Consider the following 26,948-nt stretch of genomic DNA (forward strand, 5'->3'; position numbering starts at 1 on the left):
TGGCCATTAAGATAATAGTGGCCATTATAATGGCCAGAAGTGACTTTTTAAAGGGGTCTGAAGGGTGTAAAAACAGAGTTAAAGTGAAATGAAAAATTATTATAACCTCCTCACTAACCTAAAAGCACAAATAAATATTCAAAAGTTTTGAAAGTTAAAACTTTCCGAAACGCGACGGAATTTCCGAAAGTAATCCGGACGCTGTTAAAGGTGTTTGAACTTCACTGCTTCTTTCCTATGCCATGTGATGATGGGCTCACTGAACTGGCCCAACCATGGCAATTTTATTGTTAGTTCCTGTTCATGCATGTGTTAGACCTTCATGTATGTGTCTGTGTGTCCTTGCCTAGGTCAATCATATTCAAATTTATATATAATACATCTTAGGCATATGCACATGCATTTGTTTAACAATATGATTCAAGATGGCAAAATGGTGGCCATTTTTTTTGTGTTCAAAGTTTATAGTAATCAAGAATTTCTGCCTTTTACTGGAACTTGATCTCAGTTGTGTATTGATGTTAACCATTCAACCTGGCATACATTGAGCATTTTGAAACATTGATGCACATCATTTTATTTTTGTTTTGTTGGCCAAACTTGACAAACATTTGTTGTTAATTTCCAGTTTTAAAACAAAACTCTCCTTACATATCTGTATTTACTATACAGGCAAGGCTTAGAAGTGTTGTCATGGTGGCAGGTGTTCTGCATGTAATACAAAGTGGGAATCCAACCTGAGTGTTGTAATTACAGCACTGCATATCAATACATGGGACAGTTCTCAGCAGACATCCAGACCTGAATCTGAAAGGACATAAAAACTCAGTGAATAATATTTGAATACTATTGTAATATTTGACAGGTGCAATACATGTGGTGGGATATCTCAGCGGCCATCCAGGTTCTACGAGTTAGACTTGAATATCCAAGGACATAAAAACTCAGTGAATAATATTTGAATACTATTGTAATATCTAACAGGTGCAATACATGTGGTGGGATATCTCAGCGGCCATCCAGGTTCTATGAGTTAGACTTAAATATACAAGGACATAAAGAACTCAGTGAATGTTTGCAAGAATTTTTACAAGTTGAGAAATTAGAGGGATCCAATCAGTATCTATGTGAGAGATGTCATTTTACAAAACAGAATGCTTCTAGACGAATACAACTTCATACACTGCCACCCGTCTTAAATCTTCAGCTTTTAAGGTTTATTTTTGATAGGTAAGTTCAGTGTCTCAAATTTTGATAACAAATATTTTGTTATTGCATGTAATTAAAACTTGCATGATAGTTGAGTCAATCGTAAATTTTATTCTAGTTTAGTTGTATCTAGCTATCTATGCATGCATTAGTTGTCTTGCATTGTCTGGTTCATCTAGCTTGACTTTTTATTTCATTTTTTCAGAAATACTGGACATAAAAAGAAACTTAATTCCTATATCCAGTTTCCAGAAGTTTTAGATATGACACCGTATTTAGTTACTCAAGGTAAGTGGCATGCTTATTATTCATCTGGCAGTGAAAAACATTAGATTTAATTTTACATAAATATGTGTATTTTGAAATTGAAACTGAAGGCACATATATACAAACATGAAAGATTCAAACTCTGCAAATGTGCCTCACCACTGTAAGCAGATGCTTTCCCTATTATTTTACAAATCTTTGTCTCAAAGAAAAGTGATAGAGAGCAATAAATGTGCAATTTCAATATCTGACGTCACAAACAATATACCGAATATAATTCTGCACAAATGTTAACTCTAGTTTTACCATGTCCTGATGATCTGCTCAGTAGATTAAGCCACACATATACATAAGAACTCTGTATAGACATGTTGAAAACAAAAATTTAGCCATACGTAAAAGTGGACATGTTTGAATGTATTATGGATATCTTTGCAAATAATATGTATATCAACCCAATATGCCCCAACCGTACACATGGGTATAGTGTTGACCTATATGGCCACAAAGTGAAACAAACACCATCATTTGAGTCACAGTCAAATAATTGTACAGACTATAGCCATAATATTCTGATTTCTAACCAGTTTGTTCATTTTTCAGAGAGACAAGTCATCTATGATTTATCAGCTGTCCTGATACACAGAGGACCAAGTGCCTACTCTGGGCACTACATAGCACACATTAAGGACAAGAACACAGGCAGCTGGTATAAATTTAATGATGAAGAAATTAAAAAAATGGAGGGAAAGAATTTGAAATTGGGAAGTGAAGATGATATACAAGGTATAGTTTGCTTCTTCCTAGAAAATGTTTATTATTCTTACTGTTTGTAAATATATGCTTAGTAATAAAGACTGACTATTTGTGTTTAGAAGGTGCTTCATTAGTAACACATGTCAGGGTTTTTCTAGAAAAATGCACTGCAATTGAATAGCGCCACCAAGTGGGGGAGATAGGGTTCTCCCTACCAGGGTGTGGAGTTTTTGATAATTCTTGGCTTCCTTGGGACAGACAGGTCACAGTTGAAGACTGTGGCCACATGTGATCTCTGGTCAATCAGAATTTCCTGTTCCCTTGTTTAAAAAAATCCCTGCATGTCTATGGTCACACTACATTGTAAGTCTCATTTTAATGACATAGCATACAATAAATTCATCTCTAAAAGATTGATTCAAAATTCACTTTTAACAAATGCAGTTCCATGGCAATATCTCTGACTTGACTGATCAAATTCATACTTTACACCTACACATACATCATATCAGACATACATTTGTAAGTATGTGTATTTGTTTGATGATTTGATTAATTTCTGTTATTCCGAAACCAGATTTTGGTTTTGCCTATTACATTCAATAATGGAACAAATCAATCAAGAAAACAACTAGAAATCTTTTCCTCTATACAATGTATCTTACTGAGTGATTGCCTGCTCTCAACCACCTACTTATTTGCATCATGTTCTCTTTGTTTCCATATAACTACATGGTTTCTCTGTGATATTACTGTGGTCACCCATTTGTTTTGAGCTAATATTTTTGGGTGCTTTTTATCCCACCAATTGGGAATTTTATTGTCGCTTTTCCACAGCACTCTGCAGTATTTGTGAGTTTAATATGATCATGTATGGATGGATTTTGTTTAAACTTGGTACAAACATTAGAAAATATGGGACCCTGATGCATGTAATATTGTTTTTCATATCAGATATAAATGGCCAACTGGCAGCCATTTTGTTTGAATGAACGCTGTTTCAGAGCTATATCCCTGACATGCCTTGACTATTCATGTAGAAACTTATAGATGCATCATGTCACATACATGTATGTCCACATTAATTTGGTGAATGATCAAATTCAAGATGGGCAATGGTTGGTATGCATCAAATATCAGGTATTTCTGTCATTTCCGATCCAGAACTTGGTTATAAGTGGAAAGCATATGTCCTAATTGAATTGTTTTTTCAAAAGAGCCAAATGTAAATGCTGTTCTCTGACATACATTGACTGATTGCAAACAGACCTTACAACTACATTAGATCATGCACCAAGTAATTTGTTTCATGTTCTGATTCAAGATGGCTGACTCAATTCTGTTTTGTTTCTTATTGAAATTATTGAGCCTTAGTCATGTAATGATATGACTTGTATATATCTAGTATATTATCATATATGGCAAAAAAATGTGTCTTACAAAGAAATAGAAATAAAAACAGTTTAAATTAGCCATCTTCTTTTACACCAAGTAGTTGAGGTTTTATCTGTACAATGTACATCACTATTTACTTACCCTTTCAGCTAAGCTTGTCAGAATTCATCAGTTAGTTATCTTTCTTTACATTGATTTCAGATGGTGGACCCAAACCTCCAAAGAAACCCAAGTTCATGAAAGGTTTCCATGCATCAAGGAATGCCTACATGTTAGTGTACAAAATACGTGAATCAGAGAATAGTGAGTAAATACTTCATTTAGATATAAAGCATACATGTATGAGGTCATTGTGAGAATACCGCAAAGAGTGCACAAAGATAGTACGACAATCATATCCACCAACGCGTATTGGAGGTCAATGTCTTCCTGTACTGTGATGTTTCTGTGATAACCTTAACAACATGATGCACATTTTCCAAATAAGCCTGACTTTCAAATTCATGCGACATCCATAAATTTTACTACTACATTTTACAGACGAGTGAATTATAATAATTACGGTGCCAGATATATAATAATGAAACTTGTATTATTTTTATTTGAGTATATAGTCAAATCCTAGGGACTTTATTAAATTGGTCTTCATATGGAGATTAGATTTTTTTTTATAAATTGCTAAGCGTACATTTGACATATTGTCCAGAAAATAATGAGATGATACTATTACAATAAAAACACATTTATTTGAGTATAAATTAAAAATTGTTTTATAAACAGAATGATAATTATAATTTTCATTATTACGCAGTCCGAAAACGGGGACTTATGTTTTGACCTCTGTGTGTCCGTGCGTGCATCTGTATCTTAGAAATGCCTGGACCAATCACAATCAAAATTCACACATACATTTCCCAGCAGTTTACAGATGGATTTTGTTCAAACTTGGTATACACGTTGGACATTATAGGACCTTGATGCACATCATTTTGTTTTACGATCTGATTCAAGATGGCTGAATGGCGGCCATTGTTGTGCTAAAAAATCCTAAAAATCAAGCATTTCTTGGCTGTTCACAGATGGGACCTTGATGCATACATATGAAAATTTGTGCTTACAACTGGTTTTTAATCAGTGTCGAAAACGTGCACAGAATGGTTGTTTTGTGCACGTTTTCGACACGGCCTCAGACTAGTAATACAACAGACTCGCAACACGGCGTTTTCTTTTGAAGTAAGTTATCAGTTCTTATCGTACCCAGTAAACGTTGCTGAGCAACAAGATTTTCATTAGATCTCACAAAATAACGCGAGATCTATTCATATTACAATCAACTATCGCGATGCATCGCGAGACATAAAGACAGGAAGTGACATAGACGACAGGAGTTGTCAGTGAACTTAGCAAAATTTGGCAAATCTGAAGACGATAATTACGAGTGGGAAGCTATTTTAGGAGAACATTTTGACGAAGATAATGACAATTTCTCTGAAGAACTTGGTAACCCCTGAGCGATCTCATGTTTTTTATTTCCTGAAATTAAGAATAAACAGAAATATACTGGGCTATTTTTATACAAAACTATGACGGAAGTCAAACAAAATCAGTCAAACTTGAAATAGCAACAATACTGACATACAATAGAAAATTGAAACAGTCACTGAACAACGCGTAGGTCGCGTACTATGAAGTCGAACGCGACAAAAATAACACACCTCCAGTTTTTACCGTTACCAGATCACGCTGATACGCTGAGAGATATCATGTACATGACACTAGTTATTCCATGTTTCGGCATCCGAGAACACGAAAACAAAACGGGTAACACACAAAGAGGTATGATCGTTCAAAACGCAGCGATATGCTCTCTCCGAAAAAATATTGGAAACCTTCCGCAAAATCCGCAACAGCGAGAAATATCGTTTCAAAGTTGCTCATTATATATTCAAAAACTATTTCAGGTAAACACTAAGACATTCAGTTACTTGTAACTCCCCTGATTGTTGGTCGATTCTTAAAATTCTTACACAGCTGCAAAGGTCAAAATGTCCAGAACGCATTTCTCGTTTTATTAAAAATGTCCGGATCCGATTTACGAAGAAATACGCAATTATCGAAGAAGCGCGAAGGGTGCAGAATATCCAGTGTTCGGTAAACTTCGACGGTGTCTATGTCAATGCTACACAGCGTGGCACACATAGCATATACAATTAAGCCGATTAACACCTTAAACAATAGGCGTTGCGAGTCTGTTGTATTACTAGTCTGAGACACGGCTTATCAGCCACCTCAAGTGCCAAATCCATGAAATAAACAACCAATGTCAAGAGAGTAGCCTAGGTGTTAAAAATGGATTAAGTACTGGCAAACCATCTTCTGCATAGGTATGTCTCTAAACGCATGCTTTTTGGTTGATATAGTCATCTTTTTTGAACTCAGAAGCCTGCAAAACCTAATATTACATGTGAGAACGAAACAAATTCGTCGAGATTTCACGTTTTCCTGTGAAAGGGATGCTGGCTGTTTCCTCTCCGCGTATACTAGTACTGGTACTACCATGGAAGGTACTAACGGTAGTACCTTTCATGGTACTACCAACTCTAACCATGTCCCCATTTGGTGACGCATGTCAAGCTATAAATGGGCATCAAAACTCATTTCGCCCAATATTTCTCTTTTATAACATTTTAATCAACAGCATATCGCTTAATTTCCGACCGGAAAAATTACCATGTTTTTATCCTTTTTTTTTTCTCACTCGCTTATTAAAAACACTGACCGCTTGTTCAAACATTGGCACATGAGTTGTCGAAATGGTTGTTTTAGTGCTAAAGTTTGAGGATTCAATGAGTATTAACCATTATTTAATTTTGAACGACACTTCCAAACCATCATACTTTGTATCATTCGTGAACGCAACTTGAACTATGAACGTTCGACAACAAGCTGATAGAGCGAGACTGTGTTCCGTTTGAATGCTACCTCGTTTCAACAATATGATTATAGAGACATTTACGTGATACAGGCAATGCTAACTCCTTAGGGCAGAGAGCAGAGACTCCAGGAACATATTGATGCCACGGCCATGTATTTAAAATGCGATCGTGCAGACGGGTGATATTTCTGGGTTTGCACACTCAAAAATTAAGAGGAAATTATTCAACATGCAAAAGCGAGTGCTGTACAATCAGGTCCTTTGTAAAAATACAATCAGCCAAGATCTATATCATTCTGAAGCACGCCAGAAACAGACAAAATGCAGTTTAAAATATTGACACCGTTCATATTTTTTAAGCTTAAGCGATGATCGGCTACGTTCTGCTGAAGATATAAGACTTCACTTTCGGAGTTATTACCAAAGATATTGTACGACAGCAAAAAAACAACAACATTTGGTTATGTGAAATGGATTAGCATTCATGTAGGTCCAATCAGTACTGTTGTATCGTCTATTTCGTCAACCGAACATTACTACCCGGACCTGCTCGTCAATTATTATTGCAAATGTCATTTCTTTCTCACTGGTCAATGAATCCAGAATCAATTAGGTATAAGTACGTTATTTTAGAATTATTTTCATTTGGTTTCACGTGATAGTTGATCTGATTTATCATATAGCATTACAAACAGGAAGTCCTCAGCATGGATCAGAGTACTAGTATACCCCAGACCACTCGTTTTGATGTGGCTGTGGGTAAGAATAGAAAATGAGAATGTTTTTTTACTATTGAAATGAAATTATCACGTCTAGGGGTGAATTGTTAATAGGTGAAGTGATGTTAAAAACATAAGTAGTTCATCGTCTTGCGTAAAGCGCAACAACATAGGTTTATTTTTCAACACATATCTCCAGTCAAGACAATATAGTAGGAAGGACAAGCAACTCCAGCAATTCTATTGTAGCAGGGTAGGCTGGAAAAAAGTTAAGCTGATTTAAACTAACCGTTTACATAAACTAAATGTTTATTTCGATTTCTCGTTAAATGCGTGTGTTTAGGCGGCGAGAGTCGTGCACTCTCGCAAAATGCGTAATTTTGTTGACGAGAGTTGGCTACGGTATTCTAAATGACCGTTGCTGATCACGAGTTCCCGTGTGTAGATGATTTTCTCGATATTTTTTTTTTCGGATTGTGTGTGATTCAGAGCCCGGGCATCAACAATGAAAATAGCGAAGATTTGCGTTTTCTTGATCGTCACGTAAAAGAAACCCTTTGAAACGCTAACAAAAAAAACACGAAAATAGTGAAAATAAATAATAAAGAAAATCATGCCTCATTTATACATTAAAACAGGGTATAACGTAGGTAGACGTGCATTCAGGCTAAAAGACTGGACGTGTAGTCAAGATGGCCACAGACGTGAAAACGAAAGGCGGAATGAAAGTCTATTAAAAAAAATGCAAGACAGAGAACAACAATAAACAAGTGTAGTCGGTGAAAATAACAAAATTTGAAGATTCATGCATCATGAAAACAATAATATTCGTGTATTTTGTCGAAAACAGGGTACAACCTTAGACATGAATTCCGCTTGAAAGTGTGTGAGCTATAGTCAAGATGGTGACAGACGGGAAAACATACGAATTCAAAATCTGTTTGAAAAAAAAATGCGTGGCAGAGAACAATAAAAAACAAGCATAGTCGGTGAACAATAACATAATAAGATTCATGCATCATGAAAAAAAAATATTCAAATATTTTGTCGAAGCATTACTGCCGTCTGAAACTAACTTTTAATTTTATTCAACTAAACAGGAACATATATTAAAAGTAATATTTACTAGTGAACCACATTCACGAGAACATCTGATAACTTTTGTGTGTTCGAAAGATGCGTATTGCATAAAGAAAACGAATCGTTTGGGGAAAGATACTTGTAGTTCCATACGATAGTAGTGACATCGCATCGAAGTAAATATGACGCCATTGTTTACTTGCTCATTATAATATTCCAGCCCAGCTTGCATTGGGCATACGGCGTTTGACTTTGGTGTTACTATACTACTATACTGTCTATGGTTAAACAGGGCCCAAATTGATAGGGAGGAAAACACGGAAGTGGAAGAGCTGTCCATGCATTGACCAATCACATAAGAGCTCACAAACACCAAAGAAATATTTCTCTGACTTGATTTCACTGATTATGTTCAAATTTTAAATATTCATTATATATCATGTCATAGATAGACAGATATATTGGTTTGACGATCCTATTCAAAATGGCTGAATGGTGGTCATTTTTGTGCTAAAAAATCATCAAATATCAAGCATTTCTGGCATTTATGGATGGATTTCAGTTAAACTTGGTACATACATTAGACATTACGGGTTCCTGATGCACGTCATTTTATTTTTCAGATTGGATTTAAAATGGCTGACTGGCGGCCATTTTGTTTTTATGATTGGGCTTCTTGAGCCATCTCTGACATGCTTTACCTGATTATGTTCAAATTTTATATATTCGTTATACATCATGTTATATATATACATGTATTCAAAATGGCTGATTTTGAATGCTGTTCCAGAGCAATATCTCTCAATATGGACAAGTACTTGTTTCATATAATCATATTCCTGACATGGTTATATTCCAGCTATATTACTATAAACAAAACTATATACATGTATCTTAAATTTGATAACTAACGGAACTGTGCCATGCATGGCTTGTTTTGAATTTCAATTCAAAGAGGTGGGATGTTCAGGCAATGTTCTCCATAAAGTTAAAGTGCTGACATCAAATACTTCTATTTTGATGAATAATAAATACATTATATTTGTCTACTCACAGTGCCAAATGGGGGACCTGTTACACCAGAAGCACTGCCAATACCGGAAAATTTACAAGAGTTGGTTATCAAGGATAATGAGAGATTTGAAGATTGGATTGAAGAGATGTTATCAATGAGGGTAAAGATCAAATAAATTAAATGATATGAGCTTATCATGAGAGTATCACAAAGTATGCACAGGGGGAGCACATCAGTCATATCAGTACACACAGGGGCAGCACATTGTTCATATCAGTACACACAGGGGCAGCACATTGTTCATATCAGTACACACAAGAGCAGAACATTGTTCATATCAGTACACACAGGGGCAGCACATTGCTCATATCAGTACACACAGGGGCAGCACATTGTTCATATCAGTACACACAGGGGCAGCACAGTGTTCATATCAGTACACACAGGGGCAGCACATCGTTCATATCAGTACACAGAGGGGCAGCACATCATTCATATCAGTACACACAGGGGCAGCACATCATTCATATCAGTACACACAGGGGCAGCACATTGTTTATATCAGTACACACAGGGGCAGCACATTGTTCATATCAGTACACACACAGGCAGCACATCCTTCATATCAGTACACACAGGGGCAGCACATTGTTCATATCAGTACACACAGGGGCAGCACATCCTTCATATCAGTACACACAGGGGAAGCACATCGTTCATATCAGTACACAGGGGCAGCACTTCGTTCATATCAGTACACACACGGGCAGCACATTGTTCATATCAGTACGCCGAGTGTCAACATCCACCATATCTGTACGCACAGTGCTAGAGGAAGTCTAGTCGATACTGATTGGTTGGATGTAATAAAAGGCACAATTGATGCTGGATTACACATTGTTTCCTTTTCAAATAATCTGGATTAACACCTTCACCCTTGAAATTTTTTTTTATCAGTCAAAAAGGGAAAGCTATCAATTGTTAAACTATGTCTTCTTCTTTTACCAAATAAAGCAACTTCTTGAATAATTAATGGCAGTACGTAATGCATAGAAATGTGTATAGTCAGTGAATTCCCAGATCTTAAAATAATGAGCAATAAAAGAAAAAATGTTTGTTTATAATTGTTTATTTATAATTGCAGGAACAGAATGTTTTGTGGGGTAAAGCTAAACATGATGAAATCAGACATCTGTATACAATGCTGACACCAAAAGAAGGTGAGTTTTAAGTAATCCATTGTCACATGTCTCACTCCAACATACCTTATATACTGTGTAGTGATTGTGACTCAAATCTTACCTGGGGTTTAACACCAAAATCGCTGCACCACAGACTTGATTGAGAGGCCAATGTCACTGTACTCTGGATGAGTGGTGTGCTACAGACTCAATGAGAAGTCCAAAGCTACTGTATCCTGGGTGAGTATGCCACAGTAGGGAGACCAAAGCCACTATACTCTGGGTGAGTGTGCCACAGTAGGGAGACCAAAGCCACTATACCCTGGGTGAGTGTGCCACAGACTCAATGGGGGAGGCCAAAGCCACTGTACCCTGGGTGAGTGTGCCACAGTAGGGAGACCAAAGCCACTATACTCCAGATAAGTGATACCGCAGGGTCAATTGGGAGACCACAACTACAGTGCTGTGGATAAGTGTGCTATCATCACATAGCTGTCACTGGTCATGTAGTCTTGAACATGGAATATAATTTCTGTGGCTAAATGCAGTACTGTATTATTATTTGCTTAATTAGTAGTGAATATGCTTTCATAAATGACAGTCTATGGTCAAAATAAATGTATTGTAATAAACCAGCATACACCTAGTACAGTATTTGATTTTTAGTGCTCTTCTATTGAGAAGTGCTTCTACGGGATTCGGCTGATACCCCCCGCCCTGGGCGATCTTATGGAGGATTCGAATTTTTTTTAGAAAAATGTGGACCAAAAGATCGCCCGAGCGATGTTATGGCAGATATTACGAAGCCCATCTTGTCAGGAAAAATAACCCTGCGTTGATAAAAATGGGCTCAGAAAATGTTTAGTGAAAATAATGTTTTGCGTTGACCAAATATATTCATGCAAAGTATAAATTCAAAGTGCCTTAATACATTGGTGATAGGTCGCATTTTACGTGAACAAGAACATGCACTGAAAAGGAAAAGCAGGCAGAAGTTGAAACAGGGTGCATCATGGACATGACACAACACACGCTGCGATGAGTGATCAGCGACATCCTTTTGGGACGCAATTGAACTTCAAGTACTTCTGTGCGAAACTAGCTGCGCGGCGATGCTGAGAGACCGAAGTTTGACCCCAAGTCACGCACTAAACTGGCGCGTTACCTTTTTCTTTTGTGCTCCATGTGTCGATCTAGTAAAATATTTATTATATCCGACGGTACTGTAATTACGCAACTTGTATGCAACTCTGTACTGGCTTTGAATATATCAACGTTGTTTTCTTAGTGTACTGCTTTTCTAATTACACAAATTTGTTTACAATATTGTACCGGCTCTGAATATTTCAACTTTGTAACGTATTGCTTTCATGATAATTACGCAAACTCAAGTTATTTTTTTACTATTGTTAGGATGCTGACCCAAGGTATTGGGTCTGTGAACATTTCAATATTACCGACTTGATAATGCGTTGCATTCGTAATAATTCCGCAAACATAAACATGGGCGCATTTAAATCATTAAAAAGGATAGTAGTCAGGTATCTACGGAAAGTCAAGAAAATATTTTAAATACTTGTGATTCATCGATGTTCCAATGGTGAATTATTTTATTCGAAATGAAGTGAACATGTAATATAAACCATACCATGCGTCAAGTTAAATTTTACTATAATATAATAAACTCTGGCAGTGCAATTCGATCGCATTATTCACATACATTTCGACTGAACTCTAATAACCACAAGTTTGTGCGGCATTGGGCTATGACCTCCAGAGTTCACGCACTGCTGTTTAAATTCGGGCCTCCCAGTTTGATACAAATCAATATACTAGTAGTTACTTGTCATTTGTTCAAAAAATCTTTCAACTCTCACAAATATCATGAACGCGAAGAGTTAACTGGGGGTTAACTGAAAAGGAACGTTTTTTTTTGGACAAAAAACATGTCAATACAAGATTATGTGTGCAAGTTCAGATTTATAGAACGTACATGACCGCTTTGTGTTTTTTAATAATCATGTCGCATGTGAAACGCAGGAGACATTTTAGTTCGCCCATTTCTTGTTTACCGATCTTGAACTTTTTGTCTGGAATGCGATACAGACAAAGATTAAACATTAATGATACTTACCGTTGTTAAATCAACTGAGAGGCTCGAATCAGGAAGGCTTGGCAGGGTTTAGGATGGGCGGGGTATCAGCCGAATCCGGTAATAGTAGAGTAAAATATTTAGTATTGTCATAACTTGAAAGGCATGGGAGAGAATCCTGATAGAAAAATATCTAAAATAACGACTTTGATATCACCAAGATGCTGACTATCCTGTTATATTGCATACAGGTGAGCCTTGGGAATGGATCACTGTTGATTGGTTAAGGAAATGGCTATCAGATGAAAATACATCCTGCCCTCCTGTTGACAACCAGAAACTTCTATGTAAACATGGTAATATGGACCCTGACAAAGTCAATGATGCTAAACATATCAGTAAACAAGCAGTAAGTATGACCAAACCTCAGTCAATTGAAAATTGAAAATCCAAATTCAATCTTTACTATTTATTTAAAATTTTGTTCTCTAATTATCTTTGCCAAACAACACAAGTTATAAAACTGTTTTCGCCCTCAAAATGTGTGCTGTGTGTGGAAAAACATTAATAACTATTCTTCCCAATTGCTTAGTTTTTTTAATCACAAAAACAAAAAGGTTTCATGTCAGTTTTGGTAGTTTATCTAGACCTTATATTGATTTCATGTCAGTTTTGGTAGTTTATCTAGACCATATATTGATTTCATGTCAGTTTTGGTAGTTTATCTAGACCTTATATTGATTTCATGTCAGTTTTGGTAGTTTATCTAGACCATATATTGATTTCATGTCAGTTTTGGTAGTTTATCTAGACCTTATATTGATTTCATGTCAGTTTTGGTAGTTTATCTAGACCATATATTGATTTCATGTCAGTTTTGGTAGTTTATCTAGACCTTATATTGATTTCATGTCAGTTTTGGTAGTTTATCTAGACCATATATTGATTTCATGTCAGTTTTGGTAGTTTATCTAGACCTTATATTGATTTCATGTCAGTTTTGGTAGTTTATCTAGACCATTTATTGATTTCATGTCAGTTTTGGTAGTTTATCTAGACCTTATATTGATTTCATGTCAGTTTTGGTAGTTTATCTAGACCATTTATTGATTTCATGTCAGTTTTAGTAGTTTATCTAGACTTTATATTGATTTCATGTCAGTTTTGGTAGTTTATCTAGACCATATATTGATTTCATGTCAGTTTTGGTAGTTTATCTAGACCATATATTGATTTCATTTCAGTTTTGGTAGTTTATCTAGACCATATATTGATTTCATGTCAGTTTTGGTAGTTTATCTAGACTTTATATTGATTTCATGTCAGTTTTGGTAGTTTATCTAGACCATATATTGATTTCATGTCAGTTTTGGTAGTTTATCTAGACCTTATATTGATTTCATGTCAGTTTTAGTAGTTTATCTAGACCATATATTGATTTCATGTCAGTTTTGGTAGTTTATCTAGACCATATATTGATTTCATGTCAGTTTTGGTAGTTTATCTAGACCATATATTGATTTCATGTCAGTTTTGGTAGTTTATCTAGACCATATATTGATTTCATGTCAGTTTTGGTAGTTTATCTAGACCATATATTGATTTCATGTCAGTTTTAGTAGTTTATCTAGACCATATATTGATTTCATGTCAGTTTTGGTAGTTTATCTAGACCATATATTGATTTCATGTCAGTTTTGGTAGTTTATCTAGACCATATATTGATTTCATGTCAGTTTTGGTAGTTTATCTAGACCTTATATTGATTTCATGTCAGTTTTGGTAGTTTATCTAGACCATATATTGATTTCATGTCAGTTTTAGTAGTTTATCTAGACCATATATTGATTTCATGGCAACCAAGTTTCATACCTTGTTTTATGTATAGAAGTAAACACAAAAGCAAAAAGGTTTCATGTCAGTTTTGGTAGTTTATCTACCCCATATATTGATTTCATGTCAGTTTTGGTAGTTTATCTAGACCATATATTGATTTCATGTCAGTTTTAGTAGTTTATCTAGACCATATATTGATTTCATGTCAGTTTTAGTAGTTTATCTAGACCATATATTGATTTCATGTCAGTTTTGGTAGTTTATCTAGACCATATATTGATTTCATGTCAGTTTTGGTAGTTTATCTAGACCATATATTGATTTCATGTCAGTTTTGGTAGTTTATCTAGACCATATATTGATTTCATGTCAGTTTTGGTAGTTTATCTAGACCATATATTGATTTCATGTCAGTTTTGGTAGTTTATCTAGACCATATATTGATTTCATGTCAGTTTTGGTAGTTTATCTAGACCATATATTGATTTCATGTCAGTTTTGGTAGTTTATCTAGACTTTATATTGATTTCATGTCAGTTTTGGTAGTTTATCTAGACCATATATTGATTTCATGTCAGTTTTGGTAGTTTATCTAGACCTTATATTGATTTCATGTCAGTTTTAGTAGTTTATCTATACCATATATTGATTTAATGTCAGTTTTGGTAGTTTATCTAGACCATATATTGATTTCATGTCAGTTTTGGTAGTTTATCTAGACCATATATTGATTTCATGTCAGTTTTGGTAGTTTATCTAGACCATATATTGATTTCATGTCAGTTTTAGTAGTTTATCTAGACCATATATTGATTTCATGTCAGTTTTGGTAGTTTATCTAGACCATATATTTATTTCATGTCAGTTTTGGTAGTTTATCTAGACCATATATTGATTTCATGTCAGTTTTGGTAGTTTATCTAGACCATATATTGATTTCATGGCAACCAAGTTTTATACCTTGTTTTATGTATAGAAGTAATCACAAAAACAAGGGGATACTAGTTTGATTCATGTCTATCCATCGATCTAATAAAATCATGGTGTGGATTTACTTTTTGAAAGATGACACAACATTGTTTGATGGATAACTGTTAATGTTCTCATTTATTCATTGCAGGCTGATCTTATTTTCACAAAGTACCATGGTGCCCCAAGAATACTCCAAAGGCAGTTTTGTAAACAGTGTATTGTAGATAGATGTAAATTATTGAGGATTAGATTACGAATCACAGAAGATCATAAAATACTCAGTAATCTTACTAAACACAAGGTTGAAAGGTAATTTGCATCCAAAGGTTGTAACTCACACATATAAGAACGCTATATGTTAACTTACATAGAAGAACAACAGTTATAACAGCAGTTATCATCTCTACATTTAGCCAAAAATAAAGAAAAACTAAAATATCATTTTAAATAATAAAGATGTGAAAACAATTATACAAATAGCAAAATACATACATAACTGTTTCAAAACTGTTTGAAAACAATAAAGTCAGCTATCTCAAAAAAGGTTATGTACATGTACAGTCAAACCTGTGTTAACGACCACCTGTGCAGAGCGGCCACCTGCTCATAGCGATCACCTTAGTACAGTCCCTTCGCAGTTTACACGTTAAAGACACTGGATATAGCGACCACCCTATTGTAGACCTATTTACACTTTAACCTTTGTATAACGACCACCAACATTTCCATCAGACAGTCTCAGCAAAAAGACAATAGCTACTTGCGAATCGCTAACAGGAAAGTGGCCATATGTTACGTTCAGATTACCGAGTACGCAATCTTTAGGGCTAATAGACAGGGTGACCATTGCAACTTGGTTTGTGAAGTTGCGAAAAAGTAAAAAAAAAAGTTGAATATCATCTGAATGTAACGTCTGGAGACTGGAAAGAATGAATAAATTAGGCCACCTCCATATAAAGACCACCTGTCTATAAAGGACAGTTTGGCTCAGTCCACTGACTGTCCTTTATAGACAGGTTTTGACTGTATTAGTAAACCAAATATTTGACCAACACAAAGAATATAATTTTTTTTTTATATTTCCATTTATTTAATGTCTTTTTGTTCTGATTTTATTTGTTTGTCTTTTACTTTATATCTGTATTGCATTTTAATTAAAATTTACCAAATGGTGGAGTGAACTTTGAGGGTTGAGAAATTCAAGGACCTATCAATTGAGAAAGGAAATCTTATTAACTTGTATGGTTACATTCTCAAAACTGATGAACCCAGATAATGTGTGTCAATGTGTGATTTAATTCAGTCTTACTAAACAACAGAATGAATGTATGTATTGTGTGAGAATATATACTACTGCCCTTGCGTCAACAATGCCCTATTAGTGAGCAGTAGGGGTGTGGCTTCCTGGGTACAAAAAAGGAAATTAGTATGAAAACTGAGAGGAAGTTAAATGTGGCTTGACCCTGGTACATGCATTTCACTGTAAATATTTTAAAGATAGTGAATTGTGTAATTACTTTCAGTGGTTTCTGGATTGGTAAAGCTTCTCTTCGTGGATGGAGAGGCATGGTCTTAAACAAACTGGAAGGTAATACTACCAACAGAAGGAAAGAAGATGAAGATGATAGTCAGTGTACACAATCAACCAATGATACGTCAAAAGAATTGTCCAGCTCTCAGCAGAGTAAGACCACAGGTTAGACTTATCACCTTCCATTTATTAGTTATTTGTAATGTACCAGTTGCTGCAGGGTCAATTAGCCATGCTGAATACTAAGTACCAGTTGCTGCAGGGTCAATTAGCCATGCTGAATGCTAGGTACCAGTTGCTGCAGGGTCAATTAGCCATGCTGAAGGCTAGGTACCAGTTGCTGCAGGGTCAATTAGCCATGCTGAATACTAGGTACCAGTTGCTGCAGGGTCAATTAACCATGCTGAATGCTAGGTACCAGTTGCTGCAGGGTCAATTAGCCATGCTGAAGGCTAGATACCAGTTGCTGCAGGGTCAATTAGCCATGCTGAATGCTAGGTACCAGTTGCTGCAGGGTCAATTAGCCATGCTGAAGGCTAGGTACCAGTTGCTGCAGGGTCAATTAACCATGCTGAATGCTAGGTACCAGTTGCTGCAGGGTCAATTAGCCATGCTGAATGCTAGGTACCAGTTGCTGCAGGGTCAATTAGCCATGCTGAAGGCTAGGTACCAGTTGCTGCAGGGTCAATTAGCCATGCTGAAGGCTAGGTACCAGTTGCTGCAGGGTCAATTAGCCATGCTGAAGGCTAGATACCAGTTGCTGCAGGGTCAATTAGCCATGCTGAATGCTAGGTACCAGTTGCTGCAGGGTCAATTAGCCATGCTGAATGCTAGGTACCAGTTGCTGCAGGGTCAATTAGCCATGCTGAATGCTAGGTACCAGTTGCTGCAGGGTCAATTAGCCAAGCTGAATGCTAGGTACCATTTGCTGCAGGGTCAATCAGCCAAGCTGAATGCTAGGTACCAGTTGCTGCAGGGTCAATTAGCCATGCTGAAGGCTAGATACCAGTTGCTGCAGGGTCAATTAGCCAAGCTGAATGCTAGGTACCAGTTGCTGCAGGGTCAATTAGCCATGCTGAATGCTAGGTACCAGTTGCTGCAGGGTCAATTAGCCATGCTGAATGCTAGGTACCAGTTGCTGCAAGGTCAATTAGCCATGCTGAAGGCTATGTACCAGTTGCTGCAGGGTCAATTAGCCATGCTGAAGGCTAGATACCAGTTGCTGCAGGGTCAATTAGCCATGCTGAATACTAGTTACCAGTTGCTGCAGGGTCAATTAGCCATGCTGAATACTAGTTACCAGTTGCTGCAGGGTCAATTAGCCATGCTGAATGCTAGGTACCAGTTGCTGCAGGGTCAATTAGCCATGCTGAATACTAGTTACCAGTTGCTGCAGGGTCAATTAGCCATGCTGAAGGCTAGGTACCAGTTGCTGCAGGGTCAATTAGCCATGCTGAAGGCTAGATACCAGTTGCTGCAGGGTCAATTAGCCATGCTGAATACTAGTTACCAGTTGCTGCAGGGTCAATTAGCCATGCTGAAGGCTAGGTACCAGTTGCTGCAGGGTCAATTAGCCATGCTGAATGCTAGGTACCAGTTGCTGCAGGGTCAATTAGCCATGCTGAAGGCTAGATACCAGTTGCTGCAGGGTCAATTAGCCATGCTGAAGGCTAGGTACCAGTTGCTGCAGGGTCAATTAGCCATGCTGAAGGCTAGGTACCAGTTGCTGCAGGGTCAATTAGCCATGCTGAAGGCTAGGTACCAGTTGCTGCAGGGTCAATTAGCCATGCTGAATACTAGGTACCAGTTGCTGCAGGGTCAATTAGCCATGCTGAATGCTAGGTACCAGTTGCTGCAGGGTCAATTAGCCATGCTGAAGGCTAGATACCAGTTGCTGCAGGGTCAATTAGCCATGCTGAATGCTAGGTACCAGTTGCTGCAGGGTCAATTAGCCATGTTGAAGGCTAGGTACCAGTTGCTGCAGGGTCAATTAGCTATGCTGAAGGCTAGGTACCAGTTGCTGCAGGGTCAATTAGCCATGCTGAATGCTAGGTACCAGTTGCTGCAGGGTCAATTAGCCATGCTGAATGCTAGGTTCCAGTTGCTGCAGGGTCAATTAGCTATGCTGAAGGCTAGGTACCAGTTGCTGCAGGGTCAATTAGCCATGCTGAATACTAGTTACCAGTTGCTGCAGGGTCAATTAGCCATGCTGAATGCTAGGTACCAGTTGCTGCAGGGTCAATTAGCCATGCTAAATACTAGATACTAGTTGCTGCAGGGTCAATTAGCCATGCTGAATGCTAGGTACCAGTTGCTGCAGGGTCAATTAGCCATGCTGAATACTAGGTACCAGTTGCTGCAGGGTCAATTAGCCATGCTGAATGCTAGGTACCAGTTGCTGCAGGGTCAATTAGCCATGCTGAATACTAGGTACCAGTTGCTGCAGGGTCAATTAGCCATGCTGAATACTAGGTACCAGTTGCCGCAGAGTCAATTAGCCATGCTGAAGGCTAGATACCAGTTGCTGCAGGGTCAATTAGCCATGCTGAATGCTAGGTACCAGTTGCTGCAGGGTCAATTAGCCATGCTGAAGGCTAGATACCAGTTGCTGCAGGGTCAATTAGCCATGCTGAATGCTAGGTACCAGTTGCTGCAGGGTCAATTAGCCATGCTGAATGCTAGATACCAGTTGCTGCAGGGTCAATTAGCCATGCTGAATGCTAGGTACCAGTTGCTGCAGGGTCAATTAGCCATGCTGAATGTTAGGTACCAGTTGCTGCAGGGTCAATTAGCCATGCTGAAGGCTAGGTACCAGTTGCTGCAGGGTCAATTAGCCATGCTGAATGCTAGGTACCAGTTGCTGCAGGGTCAATTAGCCATGCTGAATGTTAGGTACCAGTTGCTGCAGGGTCAATTAGCTATGCTGAAGGCTACGTACCAGTTGCTGCAGGGTCAATTAGCCAAGCTGAATGCTAGGTACCAGTTGCTGCAGGATCAATTAGCCATGCTAAAGGCTAGGTACCAGTTGCTGCAGGGTCAATTAGCCATGCTGAATGCTAGGTACCAGTTGCTGCAGGATCAATTAGCCATGCTAAAGGCTAGGTACCAGTTGCTGCAGGGTCAATTAGCCATGCTGAATGCTAGGTACCAGTTGCTGCAGGGTCAATTAGCTATGCTGAAGGCTACGTACCAGTTGCTGCAGGGTCAATTAGCCAAGCTGAATGCTAGGTACCAGTTGCTGCAGGATCAATTAGCCATGCTAAAGGCTACGTACCAGTTGCTGCAGGGTCAATTAGCCAAGCTGAATGCTAGGTACCAGTTGCTGCAGGATCAATTAGCCATGCTAAAGGCTAGGTACCAGTTGCTGCAGGGTCAATTAGCCATGCTGAATGCTAGGTACCAGTTCCTGCAGGGTCAATTAGCCATGCTGAATACTAGGTACCAGTTGCTGCAGGGTCAATTAGCCATGCTGAATGCTTGGTACCAGTTGCTGCAGGATCAATTAGCCATGCTAAAGGCTAGGTACCAGTTGCTGCAGGGTCAATTAGCCATGCTGAATGCTAGGTACCAGTTGCTGCAGGGTCAATTAGCCATGCTGAATGCTAGGTACCAGTTGCTGCAGGGTCAATTAGCCATGCTGAATGCTAGGTACCAGTTGCTGCAGGGTCAATTAGCCCTGCTGAATGCTAGGTACCAGTTGCTGCAGGGTCAATTAGCCCTGCTGAATGCTAGGTACCAGTTGCTGCAGGGTCAATTGGCCCTGCTGAATGCTAGGTACCAGTTGCTGTAGGGTCAATTAGCCATGCTGAATGCTAGGTACCAGTTGCTGCAGGGTCAATTAGCTATGCTGAAGGCTACGTACCAGTTGCTGCAGGGTCAATTAGCCAAGCTGAATGCTAGGTACCAGTTGCTGCAGGATCAATTAGCCATGCTAAAGGCTACGTACCAGTTGCTGCAGGGTCAATTAGCCAAGCTGAATGCTAGGTACCAGTTGCTGCAGGATCAATTAGCCATGCTAAAGGCTAGGTACCAGTTGCTGCAGGGTCAATTAGCCATGCTGAATGCTAGGTACCAGTTGCTGCAGGGTCAATTAGCCATGCTGAATGCTAGGTACCAGTTGCTGCAGGGTCAATTAGCCATGCTGAATGCTTGGTACCAGTTGCTGCAGGATCAATTAGCCATGCTAAAGGCTAGGTACCAGTTGCTGCAGGGTCAATTAGCCATGCTGAATGCTAGGTACCAGTTGCTGCAGGGTCAATTAGCCATGCTGAATGCTAGGTACCAGTTGCTGCAGGGTCAATTAGCCATGCTGAATGCTAGGTACCAGTTGCTGCAGGGTCAATTAGCCCTGCTGAATGCTAGGTACCAGTTGCTGCAGGGTCAATTAGCCCTGCTGAATGCTAGGTACCAGTTGCTGCAGGGTCAATTAGCCATGCTGAATGCTAGGTACCAGTTGCTGCAGGGTCAATTAGCCATGCTGAATGCTAGGTACCAGTTGCTGCAGGGTCAATTAGCCATGCTGAATGCTAGGTACCAGTTGCTGCAGGGTCAATTAGCCATGCTGAATGCTAGGTACCAGTTGCTGCAGGATCAATTAGCCATGCTAAAGGCTAGGTACCAGTTGCTGCAGGGTCAATTAGCCATGCTGAATGCTAGGTACCAGTTGCTGCAGGGTCAATTAGCCATGCTGAATGCTAGGTACCAGTTGCTGCAGGGTCAATTAGCCATGCTGAATGCTAGGTACCAGTTGCTGCAGGGTCAATTAGCCATGCTGAATGCTAGGTACCAGTTGCTGCAGGGTCAATTAGCCATGCTGAATGCTAGGCACCAGTTGCTGCAGGGTCAATTAGCCATGCTGAATGCTAGGTACCAGTTGCTGCAGGGTCAATTAGCCATGCTAAATACTGGATACCAGTTGCTGCAGGGTCAATTAGCCATGCTGAATGCTAGGTACCAGTTGCTGCAGGGTCAATTAGTCATGCTGAATACTAGGTACCAGTTGCTGCAGGGTCAATTAGCCATGCTGAATGCTAGGTACCAGTTGCTGCAGGGTCAATTAGCCATGCTGAATACTAGGTACCAGTTGCTGCAGGGTCAATTAGCCATGCTGAATACTAGGTACCAGTTGCTGCAGGGTCAATTAGCCATGCTGAATGCTAGGTACCAGTTGCTGCAGGGTCAATTAGCCATGCTGAATGCTAGGTACCAGTTGCTGCAGGGTCAATTAGCCATGCTGAATGCTAGGTACCAGTTGCTGCAGGGTCAATTAGCCATGCTGAATGCTAGGTACCAGTTGCTGCAGGGTCAATTAGCCATGCTGAATGCTAGGTACCAGTTGCTGCAGGGTCAATTAGCCATGCTGAATGCTAGGTACCAGTTGCTGCAGGGTCAATTAGCCATGCTGAATGCTAGGTACCAGTTGCTGCAGGGTCAATTAGCCATGCTGAATGCTAGCTACCAGTTGCTGCAGGGTCAATTAGCCATGCTGAATGCTAGGTACCAGTTGCTGCAGGATCAATTAGCCATGCTGAATGCTAGGTACCCGTTGCTGCAGGGTCAATTAGCCATGCTGAATGCTAGGTACCAGTTGCTGCAGGGTCAATTAGCCATGCTGAATGCTAGGTACCAGTTGCTGCAGGGTCAATTAGCCATGCTGAATGCTAGGTACCAGTTGCTGCAGGGTCAATTAGCCATGCTGAATGCTAGGTACCAGTTGCTGCAGGGTCAATTAGCCATGCTGAATGCTAGGTACCAGTTGCTGCAGGGTCAATTAGCCATGCTGAATGCTAGGTACCAGTTGCTGCAGGATCAATTAGCCATGCTAAAGGCTAGGTACCAGTTGCTGCAGGGTCAATTAGCCATGCTGAATGCTAGGTACCATTTGCTGCAGGGTCAATTAGCCATGCTGAAGGCTAGGTACCAGTTGCTGCAGGGTCAATTAACCATGCTGAATGCTAGGTACCAGTTGCTGCAGGGTCAATTAGCCATGCTGAATGCTAGGTACCAGTTGCTGCAGGGTCAATTAGCCATGCTGAAGGCTAGGTACCAGTTGCTGCAGGGTCAATTAGCCATGCTGAATGCTAGGTACCAGTTGCTGCAGGGTCAATTAGCCATGCTGAATGCTAGGTACCAGTTGCTGCAGGGTCAATTAGCCATGCTGAATGCTAGGTACCAGTTGCTGCAGGGTCAATTAGCCATGCTGAATGCTAGGTACCAGTTGCTGCAGGGTCAATTAGCCATGCTGAATGCTAGGTACCAGTTGCTGCAGGGTCAATTAGCCATGCTGAATGCTAGGTACCAGTTGCTGCAGGGTCAATTAGCCATGCTGAATGCTAGGTACCAGTTGCTGCAGGGTCAATTAGCCATGCTGAATGCTAGGTACCAGTTGCTGCAGGGTCAATTAGCCATGCTGAATGCTAGGTACCAGTTGCTGCAGGGTCAATTAGCCATGCTGAAGGCTAGGTACCAGTTGCTGCAGGGTCAATTAGCCATGCTGAATGCTAGGTACCAGTTGCTGCAGGGTCAATTAGCCATAAAACTTGAATGGTATATGTCTTAAAAAAATTATTTTTTTAATTATTATTTTATTTGAAGATCAATCCACACAGGAAAGTAAAATGTCCCAAGAGAGTGCTGTGAATATTCCAGAAGATGATTGTGATGATGAAGATTTTGATTTTAATGAAGATATTATTTGTGAACATGGTAAGTATCCAATACCACTCTCCCTCCTCTCCACACAAACACACACATCCGTCTAACCACTATATCCCCATCTTATTTGTAACATCTGTTGCCTGTTTATAACTGCATATAACATTGCCCTGTCTAAACAGGGCTTTGTGTTTTGCAATACTGTATGTATGTCACACGCAACGTAATATTACCGTAATTGGTATAGTACAGGTGTGATGGTTCAAATACCAAAATGGCAACAGTAACAGAAAGACTTCCCTGGCGGCGATGATAAAATACGGACACGGAGCCAACAGATGAGGTTTCAACTGGTACTGGTATTATTATACTCTGCAAACATCAAGTACAATAACGTGGTAAAACTCCACTACTCCAATGACTAGATACTTAAACTCCAATACAATTCAACGAGATCTCCGATCTGACCTCAGTGCTGAACAACTCCCCTATATATACTACCACTGTCTATAAATAGACCATTACATCAGCATACATAATGAGTCTGGAAATTACTACAAATTTCTAGAATGTTCCATTACCTTCTATTGCCTCCTACAGTGTTCTATTACCTATTCAACCAGTTTCTAAAAAAAAATCTAGAATATTCCACCCAGACACAGTACGGTTCTAGAACATTCTCAGTGACACGGAAGTGGTAAATAAGTCGTATGCGACAATGTATGTACACACTAAATTCAATTAAGTGATACTACAGTACGGCCTGAGCTTAACTCAACTTATAGATGGCTTCAACCTAGCTTAGCTTACTTTCAAACCAGCCACTATCTAAAATGTACAGCATAATCTGCCTAAGTATGTTCTGTATTACCAACATAGATAAATACTGCAAAGAATAAGTTGAAATTATTAATGACAATGATACTCATAAAATTTTGTTTATGAAAAGTCCAAGCCAGCTCATAGCCAGCATGGAATTTAACATCCAGACTTTACTGTAATACATTGTTTCTACTATCACTATATTTCTTTTTTTGTAGACAACCTGAGTACTGATGAGAGCTGTAGACGTCTCGTGTCTAATGAAGTTTGGAAGAGGCTGAGACATTATTTTCCTGATGCACCACAATTCTCTGCAAGTACTCCATCGTGTTTGGTTTGTCAGGTACCTGTAGCACTCATTGATATTTAGTATTGTAATATAATGAGAGACTTTCTAATTGGCAGTATCAAATGATTTTATGTAATGAGAACAATTTGTGACAATTTCGCTTTCTTCTAGGACTATTTAATATTGCCTAGGTACATACTTGTACTATGGCCAAGCTGTTTTCTGCTTTTGTATTGCAACATTGCTGTGACCATACAAAGGGAGTTGTATATTATCCATACAAAATTTATCTGGTCACCTCAACCATCTGGGGGAAATTATAGGGATACTGCAACATTAAAAGGGAGTTGCCAAGGGAAGTTGCAATTACCCATATAAAATCTTGTTTTCACCCACATACAAATATACTATAGAAACTATAGAATACATGAAAATTGGCAAAATATTGCTCCAAAATTTGACTTTTCAAAAGGGTTAGTTAATCTGCATTATCTGTCAGACATTTTAATATTTTACACTGCTGATGGTTTACATTTCGCATCAGCTTGTTTCAGTTAACATGTTTCATTTTTTATTGACTTTTCTGTTTCTTTTCTGTGACTTTGTTTCTAGAGGACTGATCAAGAAGATGAACAAAATAGTGAGTTTCGTAAAATAACAGCTACAGAACAAAAGAATGCCTTACCACAGTTGTATCATGACAGAAATAGACCAGCATGGAATAAAAGAGTAAGTTAAACATAAGATCTACTGTTCAGATAATGTCTTGTTTTGCATCTATGCATCTCTATATCACAGCCAAGTATGTATCCAGTTATATGGCTTTCCAATGGGTACTATTGTGTTCCCCATAAAATATATAATGCACATTTGTTAGACTAATTTACACACATCAGAAATTAAAAATTATGCATCTGAAACAGTCAAGCAGGTATCCAATTAAAGACATGAATTCATATATTGGGTCACTCGTGGCATCCCTATATAGTAGCAATGGAAAAGTTTATCCCATCAGCAGAGTTGGAAACATAAAAAACAGTATGTCATATTAGTATATATTTTAGTTATATGTAACCATAAAAAAACATTTGACATGTCTGAAGCATGTTCCCTGTTTCAATTTAAATCTCATACACAGAGTGCACATTTGTCCAATGAAATATTGTAAACTCATTTCCATACTTGATAAGTTTCATAGGTAAGCTGGGTAACACTGGGGTAATGCATTCATCAAGAGGACAGACACACAATAATTTACCAGTTTTAGACTGTCCTTAGGAGCTGTTTATTCTACATGTATGAAATAGCTATCTTATATAGTTCATCACAAAGTCTTGTACATAGTTATCAACGCACTAAATTTATTGTGTTTATACACAATATCGCCAGCATTGCAGTCAAAGTACTGGACACTGACTAGCAAATTTGCTCGCGACATGCGGTGGTAATAAGTGTGCTTAAATGGTCACTAAATTATTTTTAGCATATACCAGTACTTTATTTGCACTTGAGGCTTAATAATATTTGTGTTATTTTAGGATGTCAGTTCACTGTATGTTGTTAGTCAGCATTTTGTAGAAGAGTGGAGAAAGTTTATCAAACAGCCGCTACGATATTTCCCTGTCAGTAAAGTGGATAACTCACAGTTTTTATGTTCTCATGGTGGATTGTCATTTCTGCCCCATGTACCTGATGATGGGAATTCACATATGTAAGTATAAACACAAATATGCTATTCAGTTTCCTTCTCACAGTTAACAAGAGTGAAATAAAGATACTTGTTTTACAGAACAAATGCATCAACCCTATACAGGCGTTCATTAAGAACAATTGTGCTATGTATTCCTAATTTCACTTCCTTCTCAGTTTCTGCAGCATTATTAATTAATTACAAAAGTTAGTTTATTCAAAAGTGAGAAAAAATCATTTTAATGATTTGGTACTCAAAAACTGTACTTTGTTACCATGTTCTTGGAAAGCACTGTACCCAGTTACTATGTTCTGGGGAAGCACTACCCAGTTACCATGTTCTTGGAAACCACTGTAACCCGTTACTATGTTCTGGGAAAGCACTGTACCTGTAAACCATTACAATGTTCTGGGAAAGCCCTGTACCTGTACCCCATTATAATGTTCTGGGAAAACATGGGTACCCTGTTACAATGTTCTGGGAAAGCATGGGTACCCCGTTACAA

General features: G+C 38.5%; 1 protein-coding gene across 1 annotated transcript in view; it reads left to right on the forward strand.

The window, feature by feature from the left end:
* Positions 1-26,948, forward strand: part of LOC102804305 (ubiquitin carboxyl-terminal hydrolase 48-like) — a 63,930-nt gene that overhangs the window by 32,094 nt on the left and 4,888 nt on the right. The window contains exons 9-21 of the mRNA XM_085490742.1: positions 985-1,230; positions 1,415-1,497; positions 2,080-2,262; positions 3,829-3,930; positions 9,418-9,536; positions 10,521-10,596; positions 12,901-13,058; positions 15,606-15,766; positions 16,981-17,153; positions 23,583-23,693; positions 24,683-24,807; positions 25,366-25,482; positions 26,292-26,464. Of these exons, the coding sequence (XP_085346868.1) occupies positions 985-1,230; positions 1,415-1,497; positions 2,080-2,262; positions 3,829-3,930; positions 9,418-9,536; positions 10,521-10,596; positions 12,901-13,058; positions 15,606-15,766; positions 16,981-17,153; positions 23,583-23,693; positions 24,683-24,807; positions 25,366-25,482; positions 26,292-26,464 (1,827 nt within the window). The remainder of the gene's footprint in view (positions 1-984; positions 1,231-1,414; positions 1,498-2,079; positions 2,263-3,828; positions 3,931-9,417; positions 9,537-10,520; positions 10,597-12,900; positions 13,059-15,605; positions 15,767-16,980; positions 17,154-23,582; positions 23,694-24,682; positions 24,808-25,365; positions 25,483-26,291; positions 26,465-26,948) is intronic.

Source organism: Saccoglossus kowalevskii, chromosome 15 (assembly GCF_978046115.1).
Source record: "Saccoglossus kowalevskii chromosome 15, keSacKowa6.1, whole genome shotgun sequence".
Classification (NCBI taxonomy): Eukaryota; Metazoa; Hemichordata; class Enteropneusta; family Harrimaniidae; genus Saccoglossus; species Saccoglossus kowalevskii.